Genomic DNA, 16824 nt, shown 5'->3' on the forward strand with positions numbered 1-16824 from the left:
ATACATACATCGTAATAAAGTAGGCACATTATAATAAAGCAATGCATAAATTGTAATAAAACAATAAATGCATTATAATAAAATACTGCATACATCCTAATAAAGTGATACTTTAATCCATAGAAAACATCAAGAAAAATCTAGCGCTATTTGCATTTTACGCATACATTAAGTGCATTGCTCTGGACTTACTGCAACAAAATGTATCTGCCCTCTTCATGTATTTTATTACACCGCAGTTTGGTCTCAGCAGTGTGAGGTTGCCAGACATGTAGACATTTTATCCTGCTTAATTGTTACAGATACGTGAGCTGCTCAAGTTTTATTCATAGGGACCTATTACTGTACATCCTAAAAGGCCCATCTGATAGCACAGTAGGCCATTGTGCTAAGGCTGATGTCATGTACAGTAGAGGCACACACCAGCTTCCTCCCATTGGACACAAGTGAGCTTTGCTCTTCAGGGACACCATCGCTGGGATTGTTCAGCCCCGGGATTGGGTTGCATAGCCTGTATCCATATCATGGAATATTTAGACTTCCTCCTTTGTCCTGTTGTGCCTTTATATTTTCGGCGTATCTTTGTCTGACTTGCCGAGATAGTTAAGTCAATCAGTGATTCCAACTGGATTTACAAGTCGCCATATGATTCCTTTTCATCCCATGTGCCGTGTTCACTATTGTTCGGTTTTAAATTCCAGCATAGTAGTAGCTCCAGAAAATGTTTGCACTTTTTTTCCCTTTCTCCAGACATTACAGAGTGTCACATAAATACTCTTTGCTATGCAATACTGTATGACGGCAGGCAACTTAAATGCAATGCTATTTATTCAAGATGTGCCCTGTTCATGTTGTATGTACAGTATGCTCAATTGCTCTACCTTATTACCACTGCTAAAAGGGCTCCATATACCATTATTGCACATGGCTATTAGAAGGGTTCTGCGGTCATATATAATAGAAGTAAGGAGCCTTTCATCTAATGATGCATGGATCATGCAAAACCATAGTTAACACTTATTATATTTGTACATTTTCCCCCTTTTTCAGTGTTGTTGTAAATCTGTCCATTCGGCATTATATTCTTATTTTCTGCTGAGCAAATATTTGTTATACTAGAAAACAACAACAGTATTTATTTTTTTCTGCATAATTTGTTAAGCATGATGAATTGTGAAATACTCTGGGTTCAGCATTGTCCCTAACCACATACTCATTATAGATGCAGCATCAGGATATGTGCTCTCTGTATTTAGAGCTTTAGCCTTGTCCTTCAGTTCTGTTGACTTTCTGTGCACTGATAGAATATATGAATAAAGTGTGTGTGTGTGTGTGTATATCTCACAAAAGTATACCCCTAACATTTTTGTAAATATTTTTATATCTTTTCATGTGACAAAACTGAAGATATGACCCTTTGATACAATGTAAAGCAGTCAGTGTACAGCTTGTGTAACAGTGTAAATTTGTTGTGCTCTCAAAATCACTCAACACAGCCATTAATGTCTAAACTGCTGGCAACAAAAGTGAGTAACACTCCTAAGTGAAAATGGCCAAATTGTGCCAAAGTGTCAATATTTTGTGTGGCCACCATTATTTCCCAGCACTACCTTAACTCTTGGACATGGAGTTCACTAGAGCTTCACAAGTTGCCACTGGAATCCTCTTCCATTCCTCCATGACAACGTCACGGAGCTGGTGGATGTCAGAGACCTTGTGATCCTCCACCTTCCATTGGAGAATGCCCCACAGATGCACAATAGGGTTAAGGTCTGGAGACATGCTTGGCCAGTCCAGCATCTTTATCCCCAGTTTCTTTAGCAAGGCAGTGGTCGTCTGTGAGGTGTGTTTGGGGTCGTTACCATGTTGGAATATTGCCATAAGGCCCAGTTTCCGATGGGAGGGGATCATTCTCTGCTTCAGTATGTCACAGTACATGTTGGCATTCATGGTTCCCTCAATGAACTGTAGCTCTCCACAGCCGGTAGCAATCATGCAGCCCCAAACCATGGCACTCCAACCACCATGCTTGACTGTAGGCAATACACACTATTCTTTGCACTCACCTGGTTACCGCCACACACGCTTGACACAATCTGAACCAAATAAGTTTATCTTGGTCCCATCAGACCAGCAGTCATTGTTCCTGTAATCCATAGTCTACTTGTCTTCAGCAAACGGTTTGCGGGCTTTCTTGTGCATCATCTTTAGGAGAGGCTTCCTTCTGGAAGGACAGCCATGCAGACCACTTTGATGCAGTGTGCGGCATATGGTCTGAGCACTGACAGGCTGATCCCCCACCCCTTTAACCTCTGCAGCAATGCTGGCAGCACTGTGTCTATTTTGAAAAGACAACGACCCTGGTGAGGTCTGTTCTGAGTGGAACCTGCCTTGTTAAACCGCTGTGTGGTCTTGGCCACTGTGCTGCAGCTCAGTTTCAGGGTGTTGCCAATCTTCCTATAGCCTAGGTCATCTTTATATAGAGCAACAATTTTTTTCACATCCTCAGAGAGTTCTTTGCCATGAGGTGCCATGTTGACGTTCCATTGACCAGTATGAGAGAGTCTGAGAGCGATAACACCAAATCTAACACACCTGCTCCCTATTCACACCTGAGACCTTGTAACACTAAAGAGTCAATGACACCAGGGAGGGAAAAGGGCTAATTGGGCACAATTTTGTACTCCCTTTTGATGCCAGTGGTTTAGACATTAATGGCTGTGTTGAGTTATTTTGAGGGCACACCAAATTTACACGGTTATACAAGCTGTACACTGACTGCTTTACATTGTATCAAAGTGTCATATCTTCAGTGTTGTCCCATGAAAAGATAAAATAAAATATTTACAAAAATGTCAGAGGTGTACTCACTTTTGTGAGATACTTTGTATGTGTATATGTATGTATAAAGGGCCTTTAGTAGGACACAATCTACATTTTTTTTTCTCTCCTTTTAGCAATGGAAACTCCTTAACTAGACAATACTACAAATTCAAATGTATGGCCACGTGCATTTGGCTGTACAGTGTATCTTGTGATGAACATAATGGGGAGATTTATTATTAGTATTGTACTTTGCACTGTCCAAGAATAGGAAACACAGTTTTCATATTTGACAAATTTACTTTTCTGACACATGGACCTTTATAAATTTGGAGTATAAATATTACGCCAGATTTACTCTAGAAATTTTTTGTTTGTGTTACCAAAATATGTCCATGCACCAGAAATTTGTCTGTGCACCAGAAATTTGTCTGTGCACCAAAAATGTCTAATCTAAGTCTACGCCACCTATAAGTTGGCGTAGTTTCACTTAAAAATTTTGGCGCACAGAGCTCCATTAAGGCCACTCCCCATTTCCAATGAAGTCATGCCCTTTCCAGCAAAGCCACGCCCCCTTGCCGGATAAGGCGTAAAATGTTTAGAAAAAAGTGTAAAACGGTTAGTAAATGTGATGCAAACCATGGACGCCAGTTTTTTGGTGCAACATGCTCCAAAAAAGCAGCATTTTCAATAGTTCTGTCACATTGTGTTTGTATTACATGTGTGTTCTGCCATATAAACACATTGTCAGTATAGTGTGTCTCGATCTGCATGCAGTATTTCCTGATGTCATAATTGTCACAGCAGGTAACAAATCTCTGGTTAGGAAGAGGCAAATGAGCATGTACCGTATATTGGGAGGTGTGGCGTGTGTTATTTTATTTTATTTAGATTTTTTTAACAAATTATATTTTACCAGTGTGAGAATACTTTCACCCTTTGATTAACCCCCAATAATATCCTTGTGCAGGCTTAGATCGTTCCAAACTTATTAATTTAGCCTACTTGATGGGGAGTGATTATACTGACGGAATATCCTCGGTTGGCTATGTTTCTGCCATGGAGATACTGAATGAATTTTCTGGGCATGGTCTAGAACCTCTGATCAAGTTCAAGTAAGTAGTTTACTATACTTCTTATTTTATTTAATATGGGAATGCTTTTACATGAGTTTAGTTTGTATCACTTTATCAATGGACACGTTCATGATTTTATCCCTTAGAATAGATAATAACAAGTGATTAATGTATTGTTCTGCAGCACTGCCATTAAATTACTGTACTACCTCTTTACTGGTGCTTGAGAAAAAAAATCTTAAGGTGTGTACCTTATGCCCTGCCATGTACGACCCTGGAAAATTCAGGTTAACCTGATTCCGCTCCAAAAATACAGCTCATACTTCCACTGACAACTTCCCTTTTCCTTAGCTATGGTTAAGCTTTCTGCTCTGGTGAATGAGAGGACCACCTCCCATTAGCTTCACATGCCCTATTAGAACAAGTGGAAGCGGAATAGTCAACGAGGACCTGCCCTATAAGTGTATGTGAGCAGTTGGTTTTGCATTGGTAATCTGGTCTTAAAGGAAACTTGTCATGGTGAACGTGCTGTCCCATCTGCAGGCAGCATGTTATAGAGCAGGAAGAGCAGAGCAGACTGATATATAGTTTTGTGGGAAAAGTCAGTGAAACTTGAATAACTACTCCTTCTCGGTTTAGGTGTCCGGTGGGTGGTCCTTCTCAGTGATTGGCAGATAAGTATCTATGCACTCTTCTGTGGGGAAGGCTGTCAATTATTGAATAAGACCACTCACTGGACTTAAAGGGGTTGTCCGAGTTATATATATTTATTCTAATGTGCCTTATATCATCCTAAACAGTCCTTTTGTAAATTACTTTATATTTCCTTGTGGTCTTGTTTCACCTGCAGCGCTGCAGGTCACATGACGCCCGACGTCCTCCACCAGGCCCCTGTGGTGACGTTTAGTGTACAGGCTTATCCCTGCCTAAGGGAGTGGCCCGGCTCTGTACATAAAGCATCAGAGCCTGTGTGCCCGCCCCTCTCTCAGCATCCTGCTGCCGGCTCCTATGAGGAATATTGCATGCGCGATCACTCCCCAGCCCTGTGAAATCAGCGTTCCCGTCACAAGGGATCCCGCCCATAAGCCCCCCACGACCAGACGCACATAGGTAATTCTATGTGCGTATAAGAATATATTCGTCTATATCAATAAATATCTCTCTCTATATCTATAGAGCACTGCAGATATAGATATATAGATTACATATATTTATACATAGATGTATATAAATCTTTGTGTGTGATGAAACATTCAAAGTCGATTCGCATAAAACTTTGTTTCAATACTGTACGGAGCGAGCGCTCCATACAGTATTAGAATGTATTGGCTCCGATGAGCTGAAGTTATTACTTGGAACCCCGAACTGAAATGTTTATTTAAAGTATAAATCAATTTCTGAAGTTATTATGCGAAGTCTCGCGAGACGTCGCAAAGTAATAACTTCGACTCATCATAGCCAATACATCCTAATACTGTAGGGAGCGCTCGCTCCGTACAGTATTGAAACAAAGTTTTATGCGAATCGACTTCGAATGTTTCATCACACACACAAAGATTTATATACATCTATGTATAAATATATGTAATCTATATATCTATATCTGCAGTGCTCTATAGATATAGAGAGATATATTTATTGATATAGACGAATATATTCTTATACGCACATAGAATTACCTATGTGCGTCTGGTCGTGGGGGCTTATGGGCGGGATCCCTTGTGACGGGAACGCTGATTTCACAGGGCTGGGGAGTGATCGCGCATGCAATATTCCTCATAGGAGCCGGCAGCAGGATGCTGAGAGAGGGGCGGGCACACAGGCTCTGATGCTTCATGTACAGAGCCGGGCCACTCCCTTAGGCAGGGATAAGCCTGTACACTAAACGTCACCACAGGGGCCTGGTGGAGGACGTTGGGCGTCATGTGACCTGCAGCGCTGCAGGTGAAACAAGACCACCAGGAAATATAAAGTAATTTACAAAAGGACTGTTTGGTTTTATGCGAATACCTATAAATAAATATATATATATATATATATATATATATAATTATAGGTATTTATACACATCTACGTATAAATATAAGTAATCAATATATCTATATCTACAGTGCAGGGGGAGGGGCTGGGTCAAATATTCATGAGGGAGAGCTCAGTGATTGTTGCTATATGTCCCCACAGCATGTAAACAAAAGAGGCACTATGCAAAGGTGTGTGTGTGTATATATAAATAAATCATGCTTAACTAATGTATATGTAAGTCTGGATGAGTTTTGCAATGTTTTTCTTCCCATAACTCGGATAACCCCTTTAAGGAGCAGGGATCTAAATGAACAGAATACAGGTTATACTAAATATTTTCCAACAAAACTATGTATTATGATGATCTGCTTCTCATCATTTTCAAGTGACAGGTTCTCTTTAAAGAGGCTTTCTCGTCAAAGCCATTGTCGGCATATCACTAGGTGGTTGTACTAGTGGAACAGAACTGCTGCTGTTTAGTTCTAGAGACTGGTAGATGTCTGATTTTGCGATATGCCATTAATTACTTTAAAGCAGCTCTTTCACCAGGGTCAACCCTATTGAACCAAACACATAGCTCAAGCACATAGCTGTACCTATAGTACTAGTGGTCAAGGGTATTGCAGCTTTGTCCATTCAAGTGATTGGGACAAAGCTGTAATACCCTACATCACTGCTACCAAGTATATGAGTACTTCTGGCCTTAAAGCAGCTGATTGACAGGTGTGCTGAGAGTCAGCCCCCACTGATCTATTCCTGAGGATAGGCCATAAACATTCTACACTTCTTTCAATGCTTGGTTTGGAGAGCTGGCTGTAAAGGACACTTGGGGATACACTTGAGAAGCAGTGACTAATTTGGTGATACAAACTTGCAAAGGTTGTGAACCTGAAATTGTGTTGGTAGTATCCATTTACATTGCCAGACGTTCTGTTTCGTCAAGGTTATGTAATGACCCTCCTTAAAGGTTTGAACTACAGTAGAGTACCTTCAGTGTTGAACGTGTTACAACAGGACAACCTTGACTGCATTTCTTTGCAGGGAATGGTGGACAGAAGCCCAAAAGAATAAGAAAATGAGACCTAATCCACATGATACCAAAGTAAAGAAGAAATTACGGGATCTGGAGCTGCATCCTGCATTTCCTAACCTAGCAGTAGCTGATGCTTATTTGAAGCCTGTGGTAGATGATTCCGAAGGAGCTTTTGCCTGGGGCCGACCAGACCTAGATGAAATCCGGCAATATCCTTAATATACAATAATATAAAATAAATACAATAATATAATAGAAATAACATTTACATTTTCCAAGACACTATTTCAGAATGAGAAGCTTTTAGGAGACTTGTCCTGACTGAGCCTTTTAAATTTGTATTATTTTGTCTTTTTTTCTAGGAAATAAAGGGGGTGGTATATCAACACTCGTGTACAGGAAAACTGGATAGGTTGCCCATAGCAACCTGTCAGATTTCACCTTACATGTTTCAGAGCTCTTTTGGAAAAAAAAAAGTATAATCTGATTGGTTGCTATGGGCAACTAAGCCAGTTTTCCTTTACACCAGTTTTGTTAAATCTCCTCTATAGTTTTTACTCCTAATACAAAGCTAAAAATATTCAGTGTATTAGTAATTTAACTAATGCATTTCAAATGGAAATGAATGCTGTATCTGGCAATTTATGCAGGTCCCATCCCTCTTTGGCCCTATCTAAACATCTTCTTTCTCTCTTGGTTCCTTTATGTTTTCTTTTTCAGCCAGCAAACACATATCCTCCTGGTGGAATAAACTGGTGTAAAGGTCTCTGAGGTCGTGAGACACCAATAGACTTCACTCTTACATTACTATTTTCCCAACAAAATTGGGCACCTCTTTCCACGATACGATTAGTAGACTTCTCTTCTGCATGTTGTAGGTTTAGATTTCCTAGTTCTGACGGGAGCTCTGACCCTACCTGGTTAGATAATTATACTCTATTACCTTACTCTCCTCCAAAGCTATAATATTTTGCTCAGAAACTGTGCTATCCCCAAACCAACCTTTTATATCACTCTGGGAAAGAGAACTAGATTGTTCCTTTACTCAGAAAAAGATATCCCTAATCCTGGCCAACTTACATGGTTTTTAAAGATGTGTGAAAGTAAAAGAAAATATGTTTAAGACTGTAACTAGATGGTACAGGACCCCTGATTTCTTTTTCAAAATAGGGGTTTCACCTAAAAATACCTGTTGGATATGTGACTTAGAGGTCAGTACCATCTCACATATTTGGTGGGATTGCTACCTGATAAAGACATTTTGGAGGGACATAGAGGATATAGTTACTTAGGTCTGGTCTTCTTATGGTTGTACACTATCCAAGGAACTGATTCTTACATAATGGGTCCGGGTCAATTTTGCAGAATGGGTGCGGACCCATTAATTTTCAATGAGTCCGCAAAAGATGCGGACAGCACACTCTGTGCTGTCCGCATCCGCTCTTCCGTTACTTGGCCCCGCAAAAAATAGAGCGTGTCCTATTCTTGTCCGCAGCCATGGACAGGAAAAGGCATTTCTATTATAGTGCCAGCCATGTGCGGACCGTAAAACGCTTGCGGGCATGTGAATGAACCCTTAGTCCTCTGTTCCCACTGCCCTGATTAAGGACACTGACGACAGATTGGCAATTATTCTTATAAAAGCTGGACTATGGAGTGAATTGTGTTTAACTCCTAGGACTGACATGGCACAGTGTGAGGCATGTTTTATTGGTAATTAGGGGTGGAAGTGGTCTCCTATGGCTTCTTTCATATGTCCCATTTAATACAGATTGACAACCCCTTATTCTTCTAATATTTGTTGTTCCTTTAGTTTGTAGCCCCACCAATTGCACTACTTTAATTAACATGCCTTAAAAGTGATGAGCTTTTTTTAAAAGGGGTTTTCTGGAAAAATTATTTTAATAAAAAATGGGGGTGGAGTGTGTTAAAATAACAAGCCATCAGTATTCACCTCACTGATTCCCCCCCACTGCTATTCGGCTGCTACTCCATTCCCCGCCCCTCCCCTCTTTGTGGTCTTGAAAGGCTTGGACTGCCTGATCAGCCAATCACTGGCTGCAGCGGTGACCTGCCTCAGTCATTGGCTGAACGAGCAATCTACTTCCTGTGTGTCGAGTCTGAGGCCAAATGGAGAGGGGTTGGGAATGGAGCACTCCAACCCCATATTTAATTAAAATTATTCCCAGGGAAAACCCCAATTTTTTTTCAATGTGGCTGGATTTCTGTTAAGTTGAACCATTAAAACAGGTTGTGTAGGATTAGGTAAACATGGTTGCTTTCTTCCAAAAACAGTGCCACACCTGTCCACAGGAGGTGTGTGGTATTTCAGCTCACCTATTCACTTTAGTGGACCTAAGCTGCTATATACCCATCAGATGTGATGCGGTTACTGGAAGGGGCATTTAATTCTCTGGACTCACTAATGTATCTCAGAGCCCATCTAATGATTAACATTCACAGCAACCTCTGGTTAGATAGATGGTCAGCATCCATTGTAAAATGTATAAGTTTAAATTGACCGTTTTTCTTAACTCCATATACGTTCTGTGAGAGCCGCTTTGGCTGGTATCGCTCCAAGACTGATGAAGTCTTACTGCCAGTGCTGAAGCAGTTAAACACACACCAGGTAAATCTCTCTTTACCCCCAAATGTATCCCTTTATGGTAGACCTATACATGTAGATTGAATATTTAAGGGATTGTTTGGTATTAGAAACCTTGTATTGCAACACGGTCCTATTCAAGTAAATGCGGTTGAGTTGCAATAATACACGGCCATTAGACGAGAGTTGTGTCTACTCTTTGACAATCCTTTTAAATTGTAAGTGTTCCTCTTAGTAAAAAATGGTACAAATTTAGTTGTATGTTTTTTAGTTATATACATTTTACCCTGCAGGGCATGGTTTAGGGTACTTTCACACTAGCGTTAAAGTTTTCCAGTATTGAGTTCCGTCGTACGGACTCAATACCGTAAAAAAAAAAGCTTCCGTTTTGTCCCAATGCATTCTGAATGGAAAGCAATCTGTTCAGTATGTATCAGGATGTCTTCAGTTCAGTCCCTTTTACGGTATTTGGCCGGAGAAAATACTGCAGCATGCTGCTGTGTTTTCTCTGGCCAAAATTCCGGAACACTTGCCGGATACGCCATTAATTTCTTTTTGAAATGTGTTAAAGAGGACCTTTCACCAGAATAAAACTTCTAAACTAACTATACAGACGTGTAGAGCGGCGCCCAGGGACCCCCCTGCACTTACTGTTATACCTGGGCGCCGCTCCGTTCTCCCGTTATTGCCTCCGGTATCTTCACAGTTAGGCTCCACCCAGGGGAACCTGCCGGCGTCTCCTTCTCCCATGCTTCAGCGCTGGCCAAGCATAGCGCTCAGCTCATAGCCTGAGAGGCTTTTTTCTCTCTAAGGCTATGAGCTGAGCGCTGTGATTGGCCAGCGCTACAGCATGGGAAAATGAGCCGACGGCAGGTTCCCCTGGGTGGAGCCTAACTGTAAAGATACCGGAGGCAATTACGGGAGAACGGAGCGGCTCCCAGGTATAACAGTAAGTGCAGGGGGGTCCCTGCGCGCCGCTCTGCATGCCTGTATAGTTACTTTAGAAGTTTTATTCTGGTGAAAGGTCCTCTTTAATGCCGGATCAGGTATCAAGTGTTCTGGAAAAACGGATCCGGTTTCCCGGTATGCACATGCGCAGACCTATAAATCAGTGACAAAGATAAATACCAGATCCGTTTTTCTGGATGAATACTTGGCTAATTCAAGAACAGACAGAATTCTTCATTGGTACCTTGAGTAGAGTAAGGGCTCTTTCACACCTGCGTTCTTGTCTTCCGGCATAGAGTTCCGTCATCGGGGCTCTATGCCGGAAGAATCCTGATCAGGATTATCCCCATGCATTCTGAATGGAGTGAAATCCGTTCAGGATGCATCAGGATGTCTTCACTTCCGGAACGGAAAGTTTTTTGGCCGGAGAAAATACCGCTGCATGCTGCGCTTTTTGCTCCGGCCAAAAATCCTGAAGACTTGCCGCAAAGCCGGATCCGGAATTAATGCCCATTGAAAGGCATTGATCCGGATCCGGCCTTAAGCTAAACGTCGTTTCGGCGCATTGCCGGATCCGACGTTTAGCTTTTTCTGAATGGTTACCATGGCTACCGGGACGCTAAAGTCCTGGCAGCCATGGTAAAGTGTAGTGGGGAGCGGGGGAGCAGCATACTTACCATCCGTGTGGCTCCCGGGGCGCTCCAGAGTGAAGTCAGGGCACCCCAGGCGCATGGATGACGTGATCGCATGGCACGTCACTCTGGTGCGCCCCCCCGCTCCCCGCTCCTACTATGGCAACCAGGACTTTAATAGCGTCCTGGGTGCCATAGTAACACTGAACGCATTTTGAAGACGGATCCGTCTTCAAATGCTTTCAGTACACTTGCGTTTTTCCGGATCCGGCGTGTAATTCCGGCAAGTGGAGTACACGCCGGATCCGGACAACGCAAGTGTGAAAGAGGCCTTAGTGTTCGCATTGCAGTAACTGATCTGGATCTAAATTACGTTCTGACCTTTAGATGCACAGTAACCACATTGGCAGTGCTAATCTATGTTCTTGGCAACTGTGACGTCTGATACTTGCCCCACTGCACATTAGTAGAAACCGTAGCCTGCAACTTCCTATAGACTTTAAAACAGCATAGTCTAATGATTGCAATGTGCCAACTCATCATTTCAAGTATATTCTTGTTTTTTTCTGTTCAGACCCAGCTCCGGATTGATTCCTTCTTTCGGATGGAGAACCATGAGGCTCATGGTCTGAAGAGTCAGCGAGTGCGCAGAGCAGTGACTTGTATGAAAAGAAAGGAAAAAGATAGTGACGCTGTAGAAGTAGAAGAGGCCACAGTACTGATGGAGAAAGAGTATGCACTCGGGGATAAGAAAAATGCAAAGCCTAATAGAAACCCACAGAAAGGGAAGAAGAAAAAGGAGACAAAATTGGATAGTCCTCCATCTGAGAGTGTGGTTGGTGGCTTTCTTGGGACCGGAACCAAGTCTTTATCTCCTAAGAATGAAAAATCATTTGGGGATGACTTGGACAGGAAAACACAAAAACTCAACAGTTGCACAGACCTTTACAAGGGAACAAAGCCAAGCAACCCTGGCAATGTTGGTTCAGGTGGAAAGACAGAAACCCTGGAAACAAGCAGTTCAAGTGACGATGAAGACAAGGTAGTGCAGGTAGCAGCCAAGCCTGTGTTTCAGCGCAACAGTAAAATGCCAAGAACTCTGAGGGGTAGAAAGAAGTAAAAAAAAATAGCAGTTTTGACCCTTATATTATATATGAAATTGTTGTTTTTTACCTTTTTTATGAACCATCTTCTAAAATTAAATGTTCTGCAACTATTAATATTTTTGTTTGGCTGCCATTTAATATTTAGTGTTTTTGGCCATGACTTGTTGCGAAGTACATTTTATACTACTCACCCTCAAACTCTGATATTTTTATATAACATGCATCATGTGTTTGGGTAAAGGAGTTTATGTCCTTTTATATTGATGGTCTGTTTTATCTTGAGGAGAGGCTGCAGTACAAATATCTGCCCACTACAGTGACGGAGCTGTGTAGTTCCGGAGCTACTCCCAAATTCAGAGTGTCTGACCCTTCCCGATCAGATAGGCCATCCATATTAAAGGACTGGACAACCCCCTTTAAGGTTTTTTGACCATGGTTGTATTGTTACTGTATTTATTATTAATATTTGTTTGCAAATTCGTTCATGTCTGCCAGAGACTCCTCCAAAAGGAGGTGACCCATCTGTAGGCAGCTTTTTTGGGTTCTTTTCTCTCCTCATTTATAGAGTACCAGTTGTCTGTGTGAGATGTCTTAAGCCTTATTCACACGTCCGTGTTGTAGTCAGTGATTTCCATCAGTGACTGTGAGCCAAAACCAGGATTGGAGCCTCCACAGACATAAGGTATAAGGGAAAGATCTGCTCCTGTTCTGTGTTTAAATGTGGAAATCACTGACCGAACACTGACGTGTGAATGAGGCATAAGACGCAGCTTCCAGGAAAGGGAGTGGCTACTGAATATCATTGAACAGACCCAATGGATGTGTAGAGACCTATTTTCAGGCAGTGGGGGGAAAAAAGTATGCAAATGAGTTCATGTCAGCAAAACCAGAAACCAGTAATGCTCCAAATTTTTTTTCGGCCTAATATGGTTTTTTTTTTGTTTGTTTTTTTGGGGGGGCACAGATTGAGCTTGTTTGAAAAAGGCTGTTTAGCCGAAACACGTCACATCTTTCTGTGTTTTGTTTGTGGCAATAAAAGTGAAGATTTATTAACATCAAAAAGTCAGTGCTGATCCACTTCTTCTTCTTTTTGTTTTTGATCCAACATGCCCAATCCTTTTTTCCTCTGAATCTGTTGGGGAAGGTTTGTGATACCCCATACACATTAAGATGGCTGGCCAGTCACTTTTGAAGGTATAGCTCTGATAATTGTAGTGTAACCATAATCCTCCCCGCACCTTCCTCTGTATATTGTCTCGTTCCCTTGCTCTTTTTATCTCTCTACATCCATTTACTTCAAATAATGCACTTTCCATTGGTTTACCTATCATTGTAATTAGAAAGAGAAGAAAATCCAGCTCTCTTCGGTGAAAAAATGAAAAACTTTAATCCAGCAAGTTTAAAATCCATACAGGTGTACAAATAGCAGTCAACACGTTTCAGACCTCAGAGAAATATGGGTCCTTCCTCATGACAAACGTGTTTATGAAATGGGAGCTCCCTCTTAAGTAGCACATACTAACCCCAGGCTGATAGGTATCACCTGGGAGGTGGAGACCCAAGGGGGCGTTCCCATGCACATGACACAGAAGAAAACCCTTTTTAATCAAGGGCAAACACCAGCAAAAAGGAAAAGAACCTTACATACAGGTAAATTAAATCACTAAAACAGTGATCATATATAAAAATACAAATACAAAGAGAGCAAAAATACTAATGGCAAAGAATGTGTGTAAGACACGATCCCACATTAGTACTGTAAAATGAGATCATGGCGTCTATTCAACCCACAGGGCTGGCGAGATTCTAACTGGAAGATCCAGAAGGCCTCCCTGTTAAGGAGTTTCCTCCTGTGATCCCCCCCCCCCTCTTTCTATGCCCTTAACCTGTAGTCCTAGCTTTTTTTCAGTGTCCAAAAAACCACAAGCCATCTGGTTACAGCATAAAGGGAATTTTAAGTGTGGTCACAAAAAATGCATTTGTTGCCAACACATGACTACTGAGAAAACGTTTAAGTCCATGAACAACGAAAGGGTATACAATATTCAGTCCTATATTAATTGTAATACCAAGCATGTGGTGTATCTTATTACATGTACACTGTGTTCCTTGTTGTATGTGGGCTGCACCACCACTCCTTTAAAAAATCGCATCCGCAGACACATTTCCGATGTGCCTCATTATAAGGACCGGAATGTCTCTGCGGTCAGCCTGCATTTTGCAGTGGTACATGCTGGTGATGTATCCCACCTACAGGTTAAGGGCATAGAAAGAGTTTTTCTGCCGCCTAGGGGGGGAGATCACAGGAGGAAACTCCTTAACAGGGAGGCCTTCTGGATCTTCCAGTTAGAATCTCGCCAGCCCTGTGGGTTGAAGAGACGCCATGATCTCATTTTACAGTACTAATGTGGGATCGTGCCGTCTTTTTTCTTACACACATTCTTTGCCATTAGTATTTTTGCTCTCTTTGTATTTGTATTTTTATAATGATCACTGTTCTAGTGATTTAATTTACCTGTATGTAAGGTTCTTTTCCTTTTTTCCTTTTTTTCCTTTTTGCTGGTGTTTGCCCTTGATTAAAAAGGGTTTTCTTCTGTGTCATGTGCATGGGAACGCCCCCTTGGGTCTCCACCTCCCAGGTGATATCTATCAACCTGGGGTTAGTATGTGCTACTTAAGAGGGAGCTCCCATTTCATAAACACGTTTGTCATGAGGAAGGACCCATATTTCTCTGAGGTCTGAAACGCGTTGACTGCTATTTGTACACCTGTATGGATTTTAAACTTGCTGGATTAAAGTTTTTCATTTTTTCACCGGAGAGAGCTGGATTTTCTTCTCTTTCTTATTGTATATACCGCATCCAGGAGCGGCATCCGTGCACCTCTGGTGATTTTACTACTGCAGGTGAGAGCTGCCTTACGTTTTCTTCTATCATTGTAATTGTAATTTTGATGTGTTCTTGGTAATTACTTCATCTGTGATCAAGCCATCTGGCTATATACCTGTTCAGTGTATATAACCAGTGTAGAGATCTCTCCACCTGGGTTTCATATGTATATAAACATACATTATACATACATAATTTGTGAGGGTGGTGGTTTATTTAGAAAGAGACCCAGTGGATGTGTAATGGAGCATTGGTGTGTTAGTGGGGAACTGCGAGGGGCTTAGTTCTGTAAGCAGTTGTTTCTAAAGAAAGTATGTGAATGGGTAGTTAAAGGGTGCCTAAAACACGGAAGGTGCAGCGGCACTTCTCAGAGCTCTCTGCACCTTCGGCTTGCATCGGCTCTGCTCTGTTTTTTCAGCATGTGGAATACAGACCCATAGAAAGCACTTTCCGTGCTTTGAGTAAAGGTTTTTTTTTTTTGTTAAAGGTTTTTAAAGGGGTTTATCAAGACTTCAAAAAAATGGGCACAGAGCACGGGGGCTGCGTTCCCCACTGGGCTTGTAGTGATGCTGTCACATCCATCATTCATATGACAGCTGCTGCCAATCACTGGCCTCAGCAATCATGAGCCATTCATCCACATGTTACCACCGAGGACAGTGATTGGCTGCAGTGGTCATGTGAACAGTGAATGGCAAGTGAGAACTGCAGGCCTAGCGTGGACAGGGCAGTGGGACATTTAAAAGATGAATTTTTTCTTTTTTTTTCTTTCTACAACCCCCTTTCTCTGAGCCCAACTTTAAAAATCCCTGTAAATGTTTTTGGCAGGACAAATCCACATAATAACTTCATACATGCATTATCACCATCAGTAAATAAAAATGCTGCTTTGGAATCACATTAGGTAGGACGAGTATTCCCAGTCCCAATTTATCATTTTTAGGTGTGTTACACCGACATATCCCTTAGGTATATACCTGTGGGGAGTAGGTGGTCGGATACCTAATATCGAGATATATATATAGTATCCCACCCTATGTGCCATTTTGGAATATTCCCTCTTTATATTTGCATTTTTGGTGCAGCCCCTAAGAGATATATATAGGGTTCTTTTGAGATTAATTTATGGTGCTATACCCTTCTGCTATACGTTTATCCAGTGGGGAACTTAACCAATATGATTGAGCTGTTTTTGATACCCTGCAGGGAATGGGTCCTGCGTCGCTGTTGAATGAAATGACACCCTGGTTAATTTATTTTCTCAGTCCAGTACTGTGCCCGTGGGGATCGACGTTTGAGCATTTAGATATGCGCGCCGAATTTATCACTAGTTTAAGAGGTCCGTGCAGCACGATGAATTGTTTTTGCAGGACCTGTGGTTACCATGACACCGACCGGACGCTTAACTGCGTAATGTGTCATGGGGCCAGGTAGTGAGTCACCGATCATGTGACCGCTGCGTTGGACACGTGATTCATGTGAATCTCGTTCGGAGTTTCGCGCTACCGCAGCTGTATGCGGAAGACGCCGACCGCCACGGGCCCACTGCAGGATGGGAACCTTCGCCTGAACACTTGGTATGCCTCATGTTATTATACACAGTGGTTGTTAATGTTATTTTAATTAATCATGGACACTGTATTGTATGCTTGTTTGAGCCTATTAAGGGGGAGGGCTTGTTGTTTGTAGCA

General features: G+C 41.9%; 1 protein-coding gene across 1 annotated transcript in view; it reads left to right on the top strand.

Annotated features, from left to right (window-relative positions):
* The window catches only part of ERCC5 (ERCC excision repair 5, endonuclease), a 50179-nt gene extending 36868 nt beyond the window's left edge, over positions 1-13311 (top strand). Inside the window, exons 13-16 of the mRNA XM_044284585.1 lie at positions 3794-3938; positions 6963-7163; positions 9499-9583; positions 11714-13311. Coding sequence (XP_044140520.1) covers positions 3794-3938; positions 6963-7163; positions 9499-9583; positions 11714-12259 — 977 coding nt within the window. The 3' untranslated portion in view covers positions 12260-13311. The remainder of the gene's footprint in view (positions 1-3793; positions 3939-6962; positions 7164-9498; positions 9584-11713) is intronic.
* Positions 13312-16824: the final 3513 nt, after the last annotated feature.

This window comes from Bufo gargarizans, chromosome 3 (genome assembly GCF_014858855.1).
Source record: "Bufo gargarizans isolate SCDJY-AF-19 chromosome 3, ASM1485885v1, whole genome shotgun sequence".
NCBI classification, from domain to species: Eukaryota; Metazoa; Chordata; class Amphibia; order Anura; family Bufonidae; genus Bufo; species Bufo gargarizans.